The 22,191-nt window shown below is 36.6% G+C and overlaps 1 protein-coding gene and 1 pseudogene across 2 annotated transcripts; both read right to left on the bottom strand.

Annotated features, from left to right (window-relative positions):
- Window positions 1–2,484: 2,484 nt before the first annotated feature.
- On the bottom strand, window positions 2,485–16,141 carry LOC107583547 (pantothenate kinase 1-like). Of its 2 annotated transcripts, none has more exons than XM_016269808.1 (7): window positions 15,481–16,141; window positions 9,126–9,478; window positions 7,868–8,121; window positions 5,181–5,357; window positions 4,526–4,649; window positions 3,868–3,993; window positions 2,485–3,385 (listed from the first exon to the last, which is right to left on the bottom strand). In XM_016269808.1, exons 1-7 carry the CDS (start codon window positions 15,704–15,706, stop codon window positions 3,326–3,328), a joined length of 1,320 nt encoding a protein of 439 aa, XP_016125294.1. In that variant the 5' UTR covers window positions 15,707–16,141; the 3' UTR covers window positions 2,485–3,325. The 2 variants fall into 2 exon arrangements, with proteins under 2 accessions (XP_016125294.1, XP_016125295.1); XM_016269809.1 differs by lacking the exon at window positions 15,481–16,141 and adding an exon at window positions 14,113–14,548.
- A 2,216-nt stretch (window positions 16,142–18,357) lies between these two features.
- LOC107583651 (uncharacterized) overlaps window positions 18,358–22,191 on the bottom strand; it is a 5,682-nt pseudogene continuing 1,848 nt past the window's right edge.

Genomic DNA, 22,191 nt, shown 5'->3' with positions numbered 1-22,191 from the left:
AAGGTATATTTAAAATGTAAAACCTATCTAAATCAATAATAGTTTTAGTTTTGTCCGATGATGACCCTAAAAAGTACTACTGTAGCCTAGCCTACTCCTCAGCAAAATAATTTAGCCTGTGTCCGCGACTGTTTATCGTCGGAAAAAATACAAGCCCAAAATGTCTTGTAAACTAACTTTTGTGATTACTTAAGTGTTTGAAAATTCAAAACCGAGACATATATTGATATGTAAAAAGAATATGTACTTTTAAGACCCCACCCCCACCGTTTGTTTTGATTTCTTAGGGTTCAAGCTATAGCTTTAAGGGGGCCAGTCAGGAGATAACAGGAGAACAGCGGTTTGCCTATGCATATTACCCTAGGGGGCAAGGTGAGCCACTCATTTGCTTTTGAACAGCATTTATCTAGTAAGTTTTTAGGAGGTAATGAATGGTTCAATTGTACCTAACATTTTTGTCCTCGTTCCCTTTCTCATGTTCAGTTTAGTAAGTAGCCTACCCTACATTTGCATTATCAACGTGTTAAGACAAAATCGTAAAATAATAAAACACAAAATCGTAAATAATAAAATTTAAACTTTATTATTCTTTAAAATGTTCTTGCATAATAGCATCCAATTAAACCCAGTGAATCACACAGACATCAAATCTCTCATCTTTTCTTGAAGCCACAAATTTCAACACAGTGTGGCTTTAATGACATCTGAGAGGTGAAAAACAAAGACGGGAATATTTACGTGTTTGTACAATCGAATATAACAGCAGAAAGTATCCATTAAAGTAGCATCAAACCAGCAACTCAAAGGATAATTTGTTTAAAAATGTCAGTAGGAATTAAAAGAAAACACCCAGATACAGAAAAAGAACAATAATGTTTCAAAAGCCCCTTTTCTCTCTTTATAACAGTGTTATTGACAAAAAAAGGCAGACAGGACGCAAGCAGCTAGTTTCTAACTCTCTCTTAACCAAGCTGCTTTTAGCCAACAACATTCAGACTTTACTGCATAGCAAGTAAAGTCAGGAGTGAAAGGTCACCTTTCAGAGGAAGAGAAGCATATGCATTAAAATGCTCTCGAAGGATTTGTATTAGTAAAACAGTCTATGATATAGACTAATACAGCTTTTAAACTTTAAGGTCTGTGCGTTGTTTCTTTACCAAACAAAATTGTTGTAACTGGCAGCTGGTTTTGTTGCTTACTGGTATGACAACAAAAGTTACTTCAAACCTTACCAATGTTTGCAAAACATGAAGCTGTTTTTTGTGGATTCAAGTCTAATGCACAATGAATGACAGCTTTAAGTATAGCATAGAATTGTGCAGTGCAATTACACAGGCTTGAACACTTAAAAAAAAACATGCTCATACTTGCATCTAACTAACATAAATGTACAATCCCTATCAATGTTAATCATCCATACAGTATACAACTCTCATATTGATACACTGTTTGGTATACAAACAAAAAGAGCATCCTAATCTAGAATGAGGGGTTTAAAACTGGATAATTTTCATTAAAAAATCCAGTAATAACAAAAATAATAATAACATTAACAAAATTTTAATCAAATCACACAATGACCATCAAATTTTGTACCCAAAATATGCTGTTAAATAATTTAATTCAAAATATTCAAGGCCAACCAAAGCCATAATTAAATATTATAAAGGTATACAACATTTTTAACCAAACAAATTTTTAATTGTTTGATTTTATGAAAACAAACAAACAAAAAACCCCAAATTGAAATAAAAAAATTATATTTTTTCTGGAAAAAGAAAAATATTGCAGTTGACATGTGAGGTCCCCAAAATCTAATTCAGATTTGAAGTTTAAGTTACCCAGGAAATCTCAGTTAAAATAACAGAAATAACAAAAATGTAATAAAAGTTTTAAAAAAAATCAAATCAAATGAAAACACAACCTAAAAACAGCCAAAGAGGTTAAAAGAACGGATCAATCACAAAGAAGGCAAGAAAGACAGCAAGGAGAATAGAACAACAGAGTTAACTAGTAAGGGAGTGGTGTTTATATTTTCAATGACATATGATATTGGACTTCGAATGATCTTAGAAATACTCTAATGCTAGGCAACTTTTAGGAGAAGTAATGTGGTACATGGCCTGGCAAAGCAGGAATGCTTGCATTGGCAGGCTGTCTGGTTTGACTCCTCCCAGTCTCACTTTGGCACTACAATGGAAACACAATGGCTGAGTCTTAGAACTGTCTAAACATGTTTGATATTTGAATACTAAGCAACGGGGGTTGTGGGTAACTGCTGTCTTAGTGACTTAATCTTTCTGTTTTGTCATCGCACGGCTACTTCAAGTACTCTTAGTACCATTCTAGATAAGAGGAAGGCAACCAAAGAGGAGGTATATGCATATAACTGTGTGCATCCAGAAAAAGATGACAGAAGTAGCTTTGGTTTAGATAGGAAAAAGTATGGGAAAAGGCAGGATGAAAAAAAGGCAAAGCTGGACAAAGAGGACAAAAAATGTGGGATGTTAGGGGAGCTTTCTATCTGAAGTGTCTGTCAAATTGGCCACTTGGTCCCACAGAATTCCCTCTCAAAAATAAAAGTGACACCCTGAGCTTTCTATGTATTCTTTTATAAGTAAAGGCTTCATGTGAATCAGCGTAAATATATCTTTAAAAAGTTCAACTATTCTGATATAATTCTAAGAGTGAACAGATTCCCCTTTAAAATTACTTTCATGCATAAACGCATGGAGAAGTCTTAACTGTAGTGAAGAGGAAGAGTGAAAGGAGAGGCAACCGGAAAAAGGTTGCTCTATGCTGTATAGAGACCGGAGTCTTTTCCTTACTACGAGGATCCCTGTCAGTCGGCACACATCTAACATAGCACCTGAGGCTTAAAAATGAACTAGAATTGTGTGTCAAACATCATTTTGGGTTTGAACAGCAGTTTAACACAAAAAAACTCTTAAAAGGTCCATCATTTAACCAGACCTAAAACAGAAACCACCTGGTGGGCATGACAAGAATAGCAAAACTTTAACGGAGCAGGTTTTGGCCATCAATAAACTCTCACAATGATATTTACAAACATTACAAAATGAAAACAAAAACAACCAGAAAACAAATTAGCAATAAGGATACGTTACAGCCGGCAGTCTGAGGGAGACTAAGTTACTCATAAAAATATTGTTTAGAATCTTATTTTAAGGGTTATTTACAAGTTAATTAGTATATTGGCTTCATTTAAATTTCCCAGTGTTCCCAGTATTCCAGTTTTCCTGTTGGAGCTTCTGTGTGGAAGTCTTAAAGTACTTTCTGGATCAGAGATGATGATTTCTTTCTTTTATGCATCATCAGACGACTTCAGCAGTTCTAGAAAAGCACCGACAGCGCCAAAGTATCCCTGAAACACACATTTAAGTGTACATATAAACACACATGTACTACCACTATATAAGATAAATGATTCTGAGAATTTTCACTATTATACACTACTTCAAAAGTTTGGGTCCAGTATTCTTTTATTAATCATTAATAATAATGAAAAATATTTCTATATCGGCATATTAGAATGATACTGGCAAGTGGAGTAATGACTACTGAAAATTCAGCTTTGCCATCACACAAATAAATTACATTTTAAAATCCATTCAAATAGAAAAGTTATTTTACATTTTAATAGTATTTCATGATATTACGGTTTTCACTGTATTATTGATGAAATAAATGCAGCCTAGGTGAGCATGAGAGACGTTGTGGGATGTTTTGAATGAAAAACATTAACAAATTTTACAGACCTCAATCTTTTTAAATATAGTGCATTTTATTTTGAGTGAAAATAAATGCAACAGATTAAAAATAAATGATTAAAACAGAGAGAATTACCTCATGTTCCAGAAAAAGGGCCCTCAGCTGGCCCTTGGACCAGAAGTCCATAGCATAGGCAAGAAGCTTTGTCGACACAGTGTTTATACGCAGAAAGTTCCCCACAAAAACAACCCGTTCGATTTTCTACAGGACAAAACAAAAACATCACTCAGCATGACCAAGCCCAGACAGAATTCCTGGATGTTTTTCACATTTCCACACTCATTTTGGAAGAAAATCTACAGAACAGATTTAAACACTATTTAATTAGTTAAAACTAGTGCTGAGTGTTACATTCTTGCTGCAGGCGTACATTTCATGAATCTGTTTAAATTAGTTTGTTTCCTGCAGCACCAGCAGGTGGAGTCCCAGCACAAGCAATTCCTTTTATGGACTTTTTATAGGAGGTGCTCAAATTGGTGTTTTTGGTCAAATTGAAATCATTTGCCACCATCATCTAGTCATAGATAGTAGCTAATGTGATACCATGTATTCTCTGCATATTGTTGGGAGTTTCTACTCTGATGATGTTCTGTACACCCTGAAAGCCCTGTACAATGCTGCTTGATCACCAGGCTACAAGGCAACACTGTAGAGAAGCCCAGAGTGGCCAGACAGATGCTCACAGCTGCTGGTGACTGCACGCAGATGCACACACACACATACACACACACACCTCATTAACTGCACACATGCGTGCGATGGAGCCAATGTTGTTTGTAATTGTGACGAGCGTGGCTCGGGCCAAGTCCTCTTTAGAAATACTCTCCCTCTTCTCTTTGCTCATCATGTGTCCAAAGCTATAATAAAAAAACAAGCACATATTATGTACCTATCAGACACTCAGAAAAAGACCAGTTTGTCTACTTGTTGCATAATAACATAGGGCTGGATAATGCAACAGTCCCATGGCACTCCTATAATTTACTGTACAATTACTATAGACTATGCATCTAAATTGTGCAGTTGTGATAAAAATAACCAGTAAAATAAATAGATTAAAATGTATAAATAATACATAAATACATACAATCATTTATACGGTTATAAATGTCTCTAGTGTCCTGATTAAATCAATTAAATGCATCTGTACAGAATAAAAGTATTAATTTCTTTCAAAAAAAAAAAAAAAGCAAATGATAGCAAACTTTTAAACTGCAGTGTAAATTCAAATAGCCATTTAAAGAAAGTGGGACCTCATGCGTTTGTGTCACATGAAACAGAAAAGCCTACACGCAAGACCCCATAAACACAGCTCAGCAGCATCACATTTAATTTGTGGATCTTTGTCATCAGACACCACGCACACAAACACTGAGTGTCTTTTGTACCTTGAAGCCACCGCAGACCCTTGTAGGCCGAAGCGCTGGTAGTCTCCTCCATAGATGTCCTTCACCAGTTTGTCCACGTTGGTGCTGTCCCCTTTGCTGGCCATTTCAAGGGCCTCTTCAAACGTCTCACAACCCGTCAACAGGCAGCAGAGCCCCAAAAACGTCCCTCCACCAAGACTAAAGCGTGCAAAAAACATTTACATGGCTACAGGCCACATTTGAAGTGCACATGTGCATTCATACATGCATACAATTTGACCTTGTGACCACAATTTAAACTATGTGCCTATGGTCAAGGTCACAAACAGGCCAGCTTACAAAAGGAGACAAGTAACAAGTGTTGGGGTCAGTGCGACACAAAGCAACGTGTACTTCAGTGGTTCTCAACTGGTTTGGCCTTGGGACCCACATTTTCCCCATGGTCATCAAGCCGCGACCCATATATATATATATATAATTTGTTAAAACAAAACCGAAGCTAATTTATTTCACAAAAATGTAAGTTAAGACTGTTAAGAATATGACTAATACTGAATAAACATTCTATAAGGTAAGGCTATTAAATAGTCCCAAACTTGTTTTTGTTAATACAATTAAGTTGGGCCACCACAGTCATTTAAACATATACAAAATGACACAAAGTGAAAATAACATGGTATTTTTGGGTTCTGGAAACAACAGCTACCATGGTGAATATACACTAACATGAACTGTTAATGAAACATGGAAACAGCTCCTGAATAGAATGAATATCTTCATACCTTCATGCAAATCCTTCCCAGCTAACACACGCAGTACCAGTTATGTGATTTATCAGTAGGCTGCTGACAGCGTGCTTTTCTCAGACACTCTTTACTTAAACTGTATCTGACAGAAGTGTCAAAAGCTTTCATGCACATCTCTTCAAATAAAAGTCCTGCATCAGAAAAACATTTAGAATTACGTTTTTTGTTGTTGATGTTGTTTCTTTGGCCGTACACTCAGTGACCCACCAGTTGAGAAACACTGGTCTACATATTACACATACTCTACAAAAAGTTTGGAATAATTTAGATTTTATGTTTTTGAAAAGTCTCTTATTCTCACCAATGCTGCCTTTACTTGATTAAAGTAAACTAGTTTACTTTAGTTTACTATACAGTAAAATAGTAATATTGTGAAATATTACAATTTAAAATAATTGTTTTCTATTTTTATATATTTTAAAATGCAATTTATTCCTGAATTTTCAGCAGCCATTACTCCAGTCTTCAGTGTCACATGATCCTTCAGAAATCATTCTAATATGCTGATTTGCTGCTCAAGATACATTTCTTATTATCAATATTTTAAACAGTTGTGCTGCTTAATATTTGTTTGGAAGTTGTGAACTGCAATTCAAAAGTTTGGGGTAAGTAAGATAAAGTAATAATATTTTTATTCATCAAGGACTTATTAAGTTACAGTAAAGATAAAAAATTACAGTAAAGACATTTACAATGCTACAAAAAAATCCCATTTCAAATAAATGCTGTTCTTTTGAAAAAATAAATAAATAAATGTATTTGTTATCAAAGCAGCAAAAGCTGTTTTCAATATTGATAAGAAGAACCATCATGGGTCATGTGACACTGAAGACTGGGGTAATGGCTGCTGAAAATTCAGTGCTGTCATCAAAGGACTAAATTACATTTTAAATATATTAAAATAGAAAAAATTGTTTAAAAAAAAAAACTTATTTTGACGTGTAACAATATTTCACACTATTACTGATTTTACAGTATTTTAATCAAACAAATGCAGCTTTGGTGAGCGAAAAACATTAAATCATCTGAATTATTCCAAACTTTTGACGTGTAGTGTAAATGAATGTGGTAGAAATTACTAAACTGAACAGGATCAAATTGACAGGGAAATATACACAGAGGTTTGTAAAATGGGAGTAATAGCTCCTGATCCTCCTGCAAGTGTGACAGATTTGCACATCAGCTTTGACTACTGCTGACAAACATCCTCCCATCTGTCAATCACGGCAGAAAGGCTGTTCCATTCTGGCACAACCACATTTAAAATGCTCATCTTTCAACTGACAGTGAACTTCACAACCTACTCTGTTGTCAATCATATTTGTTATCATCTGAAGATGACTCAATCTCATGTTTCAAAGGGAAAAATGAACACAGCAGGAGGTGATTGTGTGTTCTTGTGCTTCGAATAGGCTTTTGATTCTGTGTCCATGATAGACAAGGAAACAATCAAGTTCATGTGGTTAGCAAATGGCAAATGTAAACTCATATTTCATGCTAGAGAGGGAAATTTTAAGATAAAAGCTCCATGGCATGGATGGATCTCAGCAAAAGTTGCATAGAAAATACAGAAGCGAATAGCTTTTTTTGTTTTCAGTAAAATAACTGTAAATTACAACCAGTACTTTGAACTTTTAGCTTGTTATTTGATACTACATTTAGTTTTTTTTAGCAATTTTCAACAATAAAACATCCCTATGTGAATTTCATTTGGAAACAAAATACTAATTTTATCACATACTGTAGTTATTGAGAGTGTAATGCACTCGAAATTGCTTTAGAATCTGCCAAATCAATGTAAATGTTAATAAACTAGTTTAAATGGGCCTGGGCAAAGTCTGGCCATGATACTGTCACTCCTATTTGTAGGTTTCTTCTATATGGTGCATGTTGCTCACTGACCTGGTGCCTGTCACTCTTTTGTAATCATCTTTTGCATAGACTGCCAGAATGCTGACGCCCGAGCCAATGTTGACCAGCAACATGGGAAAAAGGTTGTCAAGACAACAGGGTCTCTTGATGCAGTTCTGTGTGTCGGAGGGGTTCTCAAAGTAATAGCACTCAGGATGACCGTTAAAACCGACAGAGTCTATGTACAGCAGCCCCTGGATTAAGCAATCAAGCTCATCCAACTTCAGCAGCTCTAGGTCTGCCATCTACAAAGAAAAAAAAAAAAAGAAGGATTCATGACTACTCATTGCTCTGAATGTACAAGTTTCATTCCCTTAAACATATTTCCAGATTTTTTTTCTTGAAAATACTTTTATTAATGAAAAAAATGTGATGCTTAGCCTTTCCTTTGAGCAGTTTGGACTTTATTACCAAACCAAGACCTATTTTTTACAGGTCAGTTTAAAAGTAACACTGTGTCCTAAACACAATAATAAAGCAACAAGCAATAAATGTAAATCTGTCTTGATTAAAAAAATTATAAATAAATAAAAACAAGATATATAATGTATACTAAAGTTCTACATTTTGGTGTCAGTAAGATTTTAATTAAATTAATACTTTAATAAAATTAATACTTAATAAAATTTCATCATATACTTCTGCATTTTTACAAAAGATTTCCATTTCAAATAAATGCTGATCTTTTGAAAATGTTTATCACGGCTTCCACAAAATATTACTGTTTTCAGTAATATTAAGCACTAAATCAGCATATCTTATAGATTTCTGAAGGCTCATGTGACATTAAAGACTGGAATAATGACTGCTGAAAATTCAGCTTTGCCATCACATTTAATAAATTCAATTAAAAAAATAATTAATACAATTTAATAAATAAAATTTTTGAATTTTACAAATATTTTCTAAAATACAGAAAACGGTTTTGTTTTGTTTTTTTATGTAATAATTTCACATTATTACTGTTCTTTGGATTGAGTAAATGCAGCCTTGGGGAGCATAAGAGACTGTTTTCAAAAATATTAAAGGCTTACAAAACCATAAGCTTTTGAACAATAGGCTATTTAATTTTAAATAAATAAAAATAGTATAGTATTTAGTATTTATACACACACACAATTCTTTATAGTGACGTAATGTAACTGAGAAATCTCACTGGTCCAAAATACTACTCCACACTGCTGTATATTAACCATTTGATTTTACTGTCAAACCAGTTTTAAAGCCATGCTGTGGTACATCTCCTTACCGTTCTGAAATCATTCTCAAACTTGTATGCCCCGCCACCAGTGGCGCACAGTGTGGTATGCAGGCTGGAGAAGTGCTTATCTCTGCCCATCTGGATGAATCTGTGCATGGCAGCGGTGGGGAAGCGGATAAAGTGCAGGTTCCCTGTGCGACCGCAGATTGTCAGGTTGTGTAGCTCCAGGTGTACATCACGGACACCGGTTTTGCCATAGGCCGTGTTGGAGGTGAGGTACCTGCGTATGCTCTTCAGATTCTCCACCTCCTCCTGCTCCTCTTCTGCAGTGATGTCTTTTGGCTCAAAGTAAACAAGCTTTACTAAAGTACCACCGATGTCCATTCCAAACCATGGAAAGGCTAGAAAGAGATAAAGAGACTGATCAACATGATTGTATAAGTTGTGTTCCAAAGATAAGACAGTAGATAAACTGGATTGGCAAATAAAATCTTCTAAAGAACCCTCAAGTACACAATAAATAATGAAAGGTGAGTTAAAACATAAGAACAACAACTTGACCATATTTTTGTAGTATGTATGCTACTGTTCAAAAGATTTTTTTCTCACAAAGAATGATGTTCTTTTGTACTTTCTGTTCAGCAAAGAATCCTAAAAAAATGCACCATTGCTTCCACAACATTGATATTAAAAAGAAATGTTTTCTGAAAGATCATGTGGCACTCAAGACTGGGGTAATGGTTGCTAAAAAAATTCAGTTTCGCACCACAGGAATAAATTAGGGATGCACGATATATCGGCCACCATATCGGTATCGGCCCATATCAGCTCATTTTTTCTGTTATCGGTATCGGCCTGATAAGAAAATTTGGCCGATATCTTAAAGCCGATAAATAATGCATTATTTCCTTCAGAGACACTTCAGATGCGCGCTGTTCGTTTGCAGCCTTTTGTGCAATTGTACATTGTAATATTGTGTTTATTTGATGTATATCTGATTTATCTCATATAGAATGCGTTTGGTTAAGTTAAAAGAGCGCTTCAGTTTACAAATTGTTCATTGATCATCTTTAGCTCAGCACACGCAGCTCAAACAGCAGTGCACAACATTAATAACCATGATTGGGAATGTCGTGTATATAACATTCTAATGAGAACATTATTATAATAAAACGTTGTGAATTCTTTGTTTAGTTGCTGTGTTTCAGTGCGTTGTTATGGGAAGAGCGCATCCACAACAGGATCACACATTCTGACTATAGCATGCAATAACTGCGTCATTTGTCATTTCATATATAAGTTGTAATATTATGTTTATGTTGTATTAATATTAATCTCAGGATGCATTTCCTTGAGTTAAATAAGCTGCCAGCAAAACGCTTCAGTTTACCGTGTTCATTCAGCTCTTCAGCTTCAGCTTGAGCTGCAGCTCAATGGCTGCTATTTAAAACAGTGGTATTTGTTACTTTTTCAAAATCATTGATATATATTATTAATAACAACAACCACTTGTATTTTTCTCTTATTATTTTCATCAACAATATGGTTTAGTAATTAAAATCATTTAATTATTGTCCGTGCAGAGGCTATTCCGTTTTATTGATCTATGGCGCATTCATTTTGATTCTTTACACGTGTAATGATGTCCAGTGACTTGTTTGCATTATTTATGCATAATTTTATTTATTTGTAAGACTTTTTTATGACTAAATTTGGTAATGGGAGAGTAAAAATATTTTTAAAACGTACACCGTTCAAACTAGGCTGCTTATGTTGAAGTGTTTGGGATGTGGCTTTTAATGATGAGACCTTTTTTGTAATCAGGCTCTCAAAAAGTATATAACAATTTGGATATAGATTTATCGGCCAACATATCGGTTATCGGCTTTCAAAAATAAAGAATAATCGGTTATCGGTATCGGCCAAAATTTTCATATCGGTGCATTCCTAGAATAAATTACATTTAAAACTATATTAAAATAGAAAACACATTTTAAATTGTAGTAATATTTCATAATATTACTGTTTTTATTGTATTTTTGAACAAATAAATTTAGCCTTGGTGGGCATCAGAGACTTCTTTCAAAGCCACTAATCCAAAAAAATCTTACCGATCCCAAACTTTTAAAAGCAAGTAAGCTAATCCAAACATTGCAAGCAGGTTGGCTAAAGAGAGGCAGAGGCAACACTGCAGCATCTAATGAAGAGCCAGGCAGTTACCATGTTCCAGGATGCTTAGCAGGTAAGAAACAGACAGATACACACTAAGACAGCAGAACCAGTACATTCTTTCACACAGATGCACAGGTCTGTTTCTATAATTAAATACATATCAGTACACAGAAATATCAAATTTGTCCTGAAATACAGATCAGCGTCAAACAAGCAGCAGGGGCAAAGTCTTATCAAATAATTGGTACATCATTACTGATATGACTCTTACATCAGACATCCACTGGACTGACCCCAGTGAAAACTGGAAGAATTAGGGCAGGTCAGGGACACAGATCTGAACTTGAATAGCCTTGTACACGGAGATCAATCTGACCTTCCAGGTATAAAAACACTGTCAGCCGGTGCTGCACAGGTGACTTGTCTGCAACCAGAACGCTCTCTGCTACAACATCATCTCAAATGACCCTCACACTTCTGTCCTCCACTAATATAGATGTTGACGTATGCTGGGATGGTTATTTTGGACGTCACTCATTTCAGAGAATGCAAATCAAGTGGACGAGAGCCCATCTAAATGAATATGCACGTGCTTTGCTTCCATAGTTTTAAAAAAATAGTTTTTTTAAAGTGAAAAATGCAGAGGAACATCGTAGCCAGGAATGAAACCATGTTGCTTCTTCATTGACCTGAATGACCTGAGCCAGAAGCAGCAGGTGAACAGGGGGTGTGACAGTGGTGTGACATAATGACATCAAACAGCCCATGTGGGTGAAAGGTCTGTTTACTTCTCTTGGCAGGCAAGCGTGTCCATGTGAGGGGCTGAGAAAGGCAAAGAAGTGGCGAGAGAAAATGTGACCAACGAGAAGGAGAGGGGCCGACAGAGAGAAACTGGCAGGCAAGTGAGTGTCCATGTGAAAGAGAAGGGGATTGTGCAAAAGAGCAAGAATGAAGACCACTGAGTACCTGAAACACCCATCAAACTAGAACAGAAGAAACATTGCCATCACCAAATTCAACATTAATGTCAGACCTACAATCACTCAGTATAGCGTACTGCAAAAGCAGTCAAAATATTAAGGGGTCATATGATGCTGTTTTAAAGATCATTATTTGGTGTAACAGAATATGTTGACATGCTTTAATGTTCAAAAAACACATTATTTTTTTTATTATTTTCTTTGCATGAACATTTGGGTGCATTATGCTAATATTTCCACATAGTGAGGTAGATATGTGGGGGATAAAGAATATCTCTTTGGTTTTGAGACTTTAGTCTTTGCAACTTCAGGGATCTTATCTATGCACAATCAGCTTGTAACACTCCAAAGAGAAAGGAAAACTTGAAATTGCATCACATGACCCCTTTAATATACATAAATTTAAATATAATAATCTAATACCGTATTGTCCCGAATATAAGACAATATTTTTTTCTTGGAAATACATCTAAAAAAACGCGGTCGTCTTATATTCAGGGTCTAGACTTTGACATGTCAATAATACACCCACAACACTAGGTGGCGCCAAATACGCATAAAACGAGTGTGCCATGAAATACGTAATGTAATGCGTGTTGTAAAGATCGCGAGTAAAAACAAAAGAATAAGAAAAGCTTACAGCTGCATGAGTCGTGACTGTCACGTTAGCCTGATGGGACTAAACTCCTTTTGTGATTTTAAAACATAAGACAGTACCCAGATTTGAAGACTACAGTAAGATTTAACTTCTACAGTTAATAAGATATTGGTAGGCTACTATTAGATGGATAGCCTAAATGTCCTAATTCAGATGGGCTACCTGTTTTTTTTTTTTAATGGTATATCAAAAAGTGTATATTTTTTAAATGTGATTGTTGGTACATTTTTACCAGTTTTTACCATACTTTCAAAACAAAAATTAAAATAGGAAAAATACGCAATATGAAAATAATTGAAGACAAAATGTTTTGGTTTGGTTTTTAAAAAGCCTTTTCCCAAAATGTACATCTGGAAAAAGGGGGGTCGTCTTATATTCGGGCTAATACAGTAATAGTTTTTTATATGTACAAATATTCAATGCCTATCCACTTTGTGTGCTTGTGGTGTGTGAATTTGAACAAAACCACTGAAAAGAACATAAGAACAAAACCCTGTGACAGTCCAAAACTTTGCACTTAACTACATCCTGCTGTTTTGATTAAATAACAATTCACACTTCTTTTTCCATGTTTTTACTATTCTTATATCCCTCCTTCTTCTAGCTGGTGCTATTCTGGACAATGTGACAACAACTTTATGTTGTCAGTACTTCTTGTGTTATTGCCTCCTTATAATAAATTGCTTGTTGTATTTTTCATTTGTCATTTTGGATAAAGGTGTCTGTTAAATGAATAAATGTAAAATGTAAACTGTCAGGTCATACAAGTCTTTCCCAATACAGATATAGAAATATATTTAAAAAAAATCTATGGTTAATACACTACTCTAAAATATTGTTTATGTGGTGGTAAGAATATATTTCAACACTATGTACATGGGTTGAGCAAAGATAAAAGAACAATAAAAAATGCTGCTACAAAGGCGTTACCACACACACAAAACATGGCTGGGGCAGAGGAATGTTGACAAGCTGGCCTGGCATGCAGTCTGACACAACTAAAGACTCACTCAACTGTGTGAATGCTATATTAAGCATTCATTTTTCTGCATCAAGACACTTTGTTTTACAACATTTTTGCACTTTAGTAAATACCAAAGAAAAAAAATCGAATCCATTTACAGTGTCACCAGTGTATGTTGCAAGGAAATCAAATTATTATCAGAGCAATTTCCAAGGAAGTAGATGTTTTACAACATCACACAAGAATGAGGTGATGTCTTACCTGGCTTCCTTGAACACTTCAACTTCATCCTGCTGGTAATCCGAATATATTCAGGTGCAAACAAAAACGCTCAAACAGCAGGAGAGCCTACAGGCAAAACGCAATTAATAGTCTAGTTTGGCTTGTAATGCATTATAACTACACTCCAAACGTTGAATTCTTAGCGTCGCTTTGCAAAAGGGAGTAAAAACGGTGAAATTCTGTATAGTGGAGGGTGGGGGCGTTTCTGTCTAGCCCTTTAAAGCGGCCACGCGAAGACAGAAGTCAAGCGCTGATTGGTCGAAACGCATCGAGCCTTTCCATCAGGAGCGGTTTCAGCACACCTCCTGACTTCACAACGACCAATCAGAGAGCGAGAAGAACAGTCTCAAAGGTTTCCTCAAAACAAAAGACACTCTTCGGAACACAAGCCAGACACAGCAATGAAATGAAGACAGTACTAGTATTGGGAATGCATTTTTAAGCGAGAAGTGAATCATTTTCGTGTACGTTCGAGAAGCGTTAAAAAACTGGAATGCCATCCTTTGCTGATACGAACGGAACGCCGTATTAAACCAATCTGACAGTGTTTGCTACTGAATCTACAGCGTAAAACATACGAGACCGGTGTAGTCCGATTTCTGAACCAATGACTCTTATGAGTCGGTTCTTTTTAGTGAATCAGAAACATACTGTGCGTCCAGTGTAGTCCGATTCCCGGACAAATGACTCGATTATTTTTAGTGAAACAAAACAAAATACTTATGAATCAGTCATAAGAGTTACTGATTTATCTGACTTAATGATCCGCAGATTATTATGATCCAAATACAGTGTTTTATCTAAAAATCGGTCAACTCCTTTTGCATGAACTTTATAAACCTACGTGTTCTCTGGAAAATTGTAATTAACGTTACCTCACAATTTTGGCAACAGTAAATTAAATCAAATGTTCATTTCTTTCTACTCAAAAGTACAAAAGTACTTTAAAGAATCGACAAATTCCTTAAGATTCTGAACCCTACTTTGGACTCTTGTTCAAAAATCGTTATTAACGTTACCTGAGGTAAAACTGCGAGGTCTGAAGAAGATACGACACTTTAAATAAATACCTTACAAGAAATTAATTCGCACATATATTTTCAATGCCAGTTACTGCCCCAACAATTAGGGCAACTATATATATTGTGCCATTACACTGGCAAAAAATCATTTTAACCCTAACAAACGGCCAGTGTAAACCATTACTCTCGCAATAACGTGTTAAACATTGACATGAACACGTCCTTACCAGTGTATCTTAGGGCATTACTGCTTATCAGACACTGTTGAAATCAAACGTACAAATATTATATGCTGAACTCTGAAGGTGTCTGACTATAAACTTACGCGGTCGGTTTTTCCTCGCTGACTCCATTCGCCTCCGCAGCCGACACCTCTTCGCCGGGGACCCGTTGGTTTGAGGGTCGTGGTGAAGATGGTGGTGAATATCGTCCGTCGGACTGAACGGGCTACAGCTCCCGTTGCTCAGCTGTCGCCGGAGTGGCTTGTGCATGCCGTTTGTGCAGCAAGGACCCGATCCTTTCTGATCCATCACTGATTTGGCCTTATCCATCTTTCAATGCACAGCAAAAGCCTACAGCGCACGGCTCCGGTAATAAGGTTGGAGGCGAGCCTCAAAGCACACACAGACACGCGCTGGATGTGTCGCGCTCTCGAGATAAGACAAGGCTCGTGGCTGATGACCTACGCCAAATGCACGGATTTAATCTAAAAAACAGCAGCAGCGATGATAAAATCGCGTGTTTACAAGTGTCGAATCCTAAACGATGAGAGTAAAACACTAACACAGGCTGTGGTCGAGGTCATTGTCGGTCATATTTCCACTCTCCAGACAGTCCTGGCGCTGCGGCAGCCACCCCCGTCAAACACCCGGCTCGTGACGTCACCAGAATGGCTCCACGAACCAGTTTTACAGCCCAGCGCGCGCACTCACACAGCCATGGCCCAGCATCGCTAACAATAGATCGAAGTACAGAACGATCTTTCCTCACAACAAGTCATTCCAGAATGTCTTAAATGTCTCCGCGGTATAAGGGTGTACGGCATGTTCGTCTGCGCCACTCTTGTTGTGCTGTGTTGATAACTATCCATCTATCTATCTATCGTTTCAAATGAATTCTTTTAATGAGTAGCAATTGAAATCGAGTTCTCTCTGCATGAATGTGTGTGGGGTGAATGAGGTCAAAGGGGAGTTTCAGTTTAGTGGTTCTCGGGTATCAAGCAGGCTAAGTATCATGGACATTAGGAAGAGAGAGATGAAGGAGGGTTCAAATGAGTGAATTATTAACCAAAATAACATGTAAGAAATGCAGGCTAATTTTATAAGTCATTTGAAATAAATTAGTTTTAAATCTCCATGATGTCTTCATGCTGAAATAAACAAATACAGACATTTCTAAATGACAAACTTACACACCTTATGCAAACTAATAGCCTACCAAGTGTTTGAATGGTAGAAAATAAGACTTTTCCCACCTTATGCACTTATCCTCACAATTTTGGCAACAGTAAATTAAATCAAATGTTCATTTCTTTCTACTCAAAAGTACAAAAGTACTTTAAAGAATCGACAAATTCCTTAAGATTCTGAACCCTACTTTGGACTCTTGTTCAAAAATCGTTATTAACATTACCTGAGGTAAAACTGCGAGGTCTGAAGAAGATACGACACTTTAAATAAATACCTTACAAGAAATTAATTCGCACATATATTTTCAATGCCAGTTACTGCCCCAACAATTAGGGCAACTATATATATTGTGCCATTACACTGGCAAAAAATCATTTTAACCCTAACAAACGGCCAGTGTAAACCATTACTCTCGCAATAACGTGTTAAACATTGACATGAACACGTCCTTACCAGTGTATCTTAGGGCATTACTGCTTATCAGACACTGTTGAAATCAAACGTACAAATATTATATGCTGAACTCTGAAGGTGTCTGACTATAAACTTACGCGGTCGGTTTTTCCTCGCTGACTCCATTCGCCTCCGCCTCCATGATGTCTTCATGCTGAAATAAACAAATACAGACATTTCTAAATGACAAACTTACACACCTTATGCAAACTAATAGCCTACCAAGTGTTTGAATGGTAGAAAATAAGACTTTTCCCACCTTATGCACTTATAATAACAAATCTTCTGCAATAAATAAAATAGGGTTAATGAACAAAGCAAAATGTATTTATATTCTTTATTTTCAATCATGTTTTGTTTTGTAGAATGATTAAGAATTTGATTTAGGTTTTTAAATTAAGAGGAAAATGTATTTGGTTTTTTCCTTGTGATTGTTCTCAACTGGCTTGGCCACCTAATGGGGAAAAAGAGTACTGACAAGTAAGACTGAGTGGCAGAGAGAAGTAAACCACACTAACCAGAGGAAAATCACCAGTAAGTCTCCAATCAGTGGTAACTAACTTTGGTCAGTCCTTTTAGTTAGCTTCAGAAGAGTATATCTGACAAACACTAAAGAGTGTTAAAGAATAATTGCATCATCAAATGTCATTTCATTCACTGTGTGCATTTCTGGAAAGTACTGTGGGCGGTACTTTTTTCAGAATAGATACATGCTAAAATAGCTACAGGACTGAGGGGGGCCAAATCATTCAGGAAACTGCAGCGAATGTGACATCAGTGACCTCAACTACTTGGAAAGCCAGGCGAGAACTGGACATTTCAGCCATAACGTAATGAGGGCAAATGACAATTGAAAATGTTGTTTTTAATCTATGAAACACACACACACACAAACCTTTATTGGGTCCTATCAAAGGAGCAAATAACATTTTCACCATACATATAGCTTTTAAAATAGTCCTAAAATGATTTAACTATCATATCATAAACACAAAAATCCAAGTATGACGTCTTTCATACTGAAATTTGTGATAAGCTCTTTTTATCTGACGTGGTAGTTCTTTGTTTTGAGCACAGCAGATAGACTGCATTATTCTTTCAGTCAAAATGAAAAAGAAACAAGGACAGTTAAGTCTTCCTGGAATGTATGTGTATGTTTCAAAGACTTTCAATAAAACAACAGTAATTTTTTAATCCAATGTTTCCTTAATATACAAACATTCATTTTCAGTACAAGACTTTGCTTGATTTGTTTCAGCATTATTTTCCTTTGTCATTTTTTCCACCTTATTTTAAAATGGGGTACACACAGAATACTGTTGTTTTTGATAAGACAAAGTTTACCAAAGTATTTCAGTACTGTCCTATGTATAGGCTTTACCAGTTTTGTCTATATTTAGAGTGTCTAATGTTCATAAGGCATTGGACTGAGTACTCTGTGCTGAACAGCTTGTCCTGGTACGTTGCGATGGTAGGGCTGAGACAAATTCACAGTTCCAGGATGCAGGGATACACACACAATTTTAGAGCGCCCTCATCCCAGCTCATTGGACAGGTTTCTAGTTTTCTAGTTTTCTTCTTAAGGCAGCTTTAGACATCCTATATCTGTACCAGCCTCCAAGAGCTGAAGACAGAAAAATAAACCAACAGAAATGTGAGCTTTGGGTTGTTGAGACAGAAACAGACCAGATGCAGCTATAGACAACTCTAGTTAATTTCATCTGTGGCCACTTGCAGTATATTGCTATAATTGTATATTGGTAGGTGTTAATTATTTGTGCCCTGCTCAGAAAAGTAACATGATATTCAAACTGATTTATTTTGGGAAGCTGACTTGAATGGGGATAGAAATTATTGTGGAAAATGTGTATGAGTTTCTTTGCATTACTATGCAAAAAATTATAACATAAATACAAATACAAATGTATATTTGTTTTGGTATTGTCATATTTGTGGGACCTGGATGGCTGATATATATGCTCTTAAAAAGGATGTAGTAATTAATAACACATTTTTTAATGTATGACTATTTAACAAACTATGTGTCATATTGTTGTTAAAAAAATGCAACTGTCCAACAAAATAGTCTGTTTTAATTATCATTCAATCACATTGCTGCTTACGTCACTTATTTCTCTCACAAGCAAAGCCTCAGCTTTTTGGGATATTTTCGATGTTTGGAAGTCAGGTAATTTACTGTACTTTTCTTTGATGTTAGAGAATTTCAAAATGTCTTTTGCCAAGTTCTCTGTAATCTGTAGACGGTCAATATGTATTTTACACAGTATGTGGTCAACGGTAAACTGCTTGTGATCTTTCCTCTTGTTCAAATTTCCATACTAGAATTACCAGACCACTACAAGACCCGCTAGTGGTAACTTAAAATGAGTCTAATGTTGACACATTTAATTAGTAAATTAAACTATTTTTAACACATATGCTTTAAGAGTGTAGCACAAATTTCACATCAGAACAGATCAGACAGAAGGCAGTTGGTTACAAATGGAGCCTCAAATAGGCTACATATAATTTTCTAAATTCTCAGTTTTTCACATGAGCTCATCTGATGTTTGACAGCTGAATAATTTTCATAAAGTTGTTACTTGGTTATTGACTCCCCACCTGATGCCATACCGTGTTCAACCCTCATTTTCTACATAAATGGAGAAAAACTTGCTCTTGACATATGCTTAGATACCAACCATTGATCCCTCTCTAGCAGTCATGTTCATAATGACGCCACTGTGCTGTTTCTCTTTCTTTGGGGACTGTTGGCCAAACCCCCCTGTTCCATTCTGAAGCAGGGGGGAAAATACTTGGCCTTCACCAGTAGATCCACTGTATTAGTGGTCAAAGTGGAAATTACTCCCTGAAAAAGGAAAATAAAATAAAAAACAGGAACGCAAAAAAGTTTCTTTCTTTCTTTCTTCATTTCAAATACATTTGAATATGCCCCTCAAAGTATGATTGCAGTATTGAGCGGACATGTCTCGTAAACTTGTTTCTCCTTTACCGGACGGATGAAGCATAGCTGAAGAATTAACCCAGCAGGCACCAGACGTCTATGTAACGTCAGGTTGACGTTGGACATGATGTCAGACAGACGTTGCATTTTGGTTGAAAATTAATTTAAATGAAAATGAAAATAACTTGACCTTGACTTAACATTGAATTTTGGTTACACAACCTAAAAACAACAAAATATCAACGTCAGCTGGTATTGGACATCAATTTAACATTGACATTAGATGTAGAATTTACATAGAATTTTGGTCACCCAACGTCGCAACCGAAATGTAACCAAATATCAATGCCTTTTGACGTTGTGTGCCTGCTGGGAATGATCCAATCCACTTTCCCAAAGGCAGCTCTGACACTCTCAGCCACTCTCTTGATGTCATCTTCCCTTTTAAGAAGGGCAAAAGCAAAGAAGGTTAAGTGAAATTCTAAGTCGCTTTGGATGAAAGAGTCTGCAAAATGACTAAATGTAAGTGAAGGTTTAAAAGAAAAGATAGGGTCTAAAACAGTGTGAATAGAAAGGTGCCAGTAAAAAATTATGTGGGGTATGGTAAGGTTGGGCATTGTTTGAATTTTAATGATTCCAATTCTTGTCAATTCCAAATTTCCATTCCAATAAGGTAAAAAAAAATAAAAAATAAAAAAAATTCTTAGAAATCATCTTATTGCTAAATATTTCATAGTTAGCTGAATACTTTGAATGAAAATCAACAGGCTAAAGAACACTTACACAAGGATGTGTGTCCTGCAGTGAAAACAGCCTGGGAGTCTTCTTGACTTGAATGGTTTAAAATCACATTGAAAGTGTAGTTTGTTATAATAAAAAAAGGTGGACTACAGGCACATTTTCGGTAGGACAAAAAAAAAAAAGAAGAGCATTTTATGCTCATGTTAACCCATACCTAGGCTTGGGAATCCAAAATCTATTCCAATTCTGGAATAGGATGCTTAAGGTCAGGAATCATCTACTTGTTATAAAATAAAAATTTAGATTCATCTTATTGATTCCTTTGTGAGCATTTTAATATGACTTTAAACCATTCAAGCACAAGAAGACTCATGCATGTTTTCTGTACTGCACATATAGGGGCGTAGCCATCATTTCAGAAATGAGGGGGACAGAAAAAAAAAAAAAAAATTAATAACTTGACTAATTGACAGGCTTTATTTTTTCTTATGCATTTTAATTGGATAAGAAATCAAATACACTGCTGGACGATAACCAATCATTTCTATAAAAATATTCTATAATATTTTTTTCTATGTTTTCCTAATGACAATTTTAGTCAATTAGCACTGCATTATTCATATACTACATTTATTACCTGGAAATGACCTGAAATTACCTTTTTTTAGCTACAGCCTGTCACGGTCACTCGGGGAGGAGGGAACGAGGAGACGCAGGAGAATTTTTCAACATGGAATTTAATGGATTCAGCAACGGGAAAAACACAGGAACTCACAGAAGACATGAAACACAGGGTTTAAATGAACAGACACCAATGGGACACACCTGGGAGCAAATGAACTAATTAATTAAACACAGCTGGACACAAATGAAGTCAATGAGGACAGGACACAGGAAGAACCAAATAAGGGCAAACAGGAACATACACGGGACAGATCGCCCCCCTCCCGGACGGTGCGTCCTGCGCCGTAACAGTACCATCGGGGAGGGGGGGAGGGCGCCCTGGAGGCTAGTGCAGGACTGGAACAGGGCGGAGACAAGGGAAGCCTCCAGGGCAGGTCAGGAGGCCATGGCCGAGCAGGCAGTTCAGGTTGCCATGGTGGATCAGGGAGCTCAGGAGACCATGACGGATCAGGAGACTCAGGAGGCCATGGCGGATCAGGAGACTCAGGAGGCCATGGCGGATCCTCCGTGGCCTTAGCTGGCTCGGCCACGGGTATATGCCCCAAAAAAAAATTCTTGGGGAAAACTAAGAATCCTGTGGGGGCGCTCTGGAGGAGCAGACACTTGAGGGCTCTCTGGAGGGGATTAAGGGACTGGAGCCCTCCTTGGGCTACGCACAGGGACAGGAGCCCTCACTGAACTAAACTCGGGGACAGGAGCCCTCACTGGACTAAACTCGGGGACAGGAGCCCTCTGTGGGCTATACTCGGGGATCTGGAGCCCTCCCTGGGCTTAACTGGGGATC

This window comes from Sinocyclocheilus grahami, unplaced genomic scaffold, assembly GCF_001515645.1.
Source record: "Sinocyclocheilus grahami isolate Dianchi unplaced genomic scaffold, SAMN03320097.WGS_v1.1 scaffold54.1, whole genome shotgun sequence".
NCBI classification, from domain to species: Eukaryota; Metazoa; Chordata; class Actinopteri; order Cypriniformes; family Cyprinidae; genus Sinocyclocheilus; species Sinocyclocheilus grahami.
This window is presented reverse-complemented; position numbering and strand designations above follow the sequence as displayed.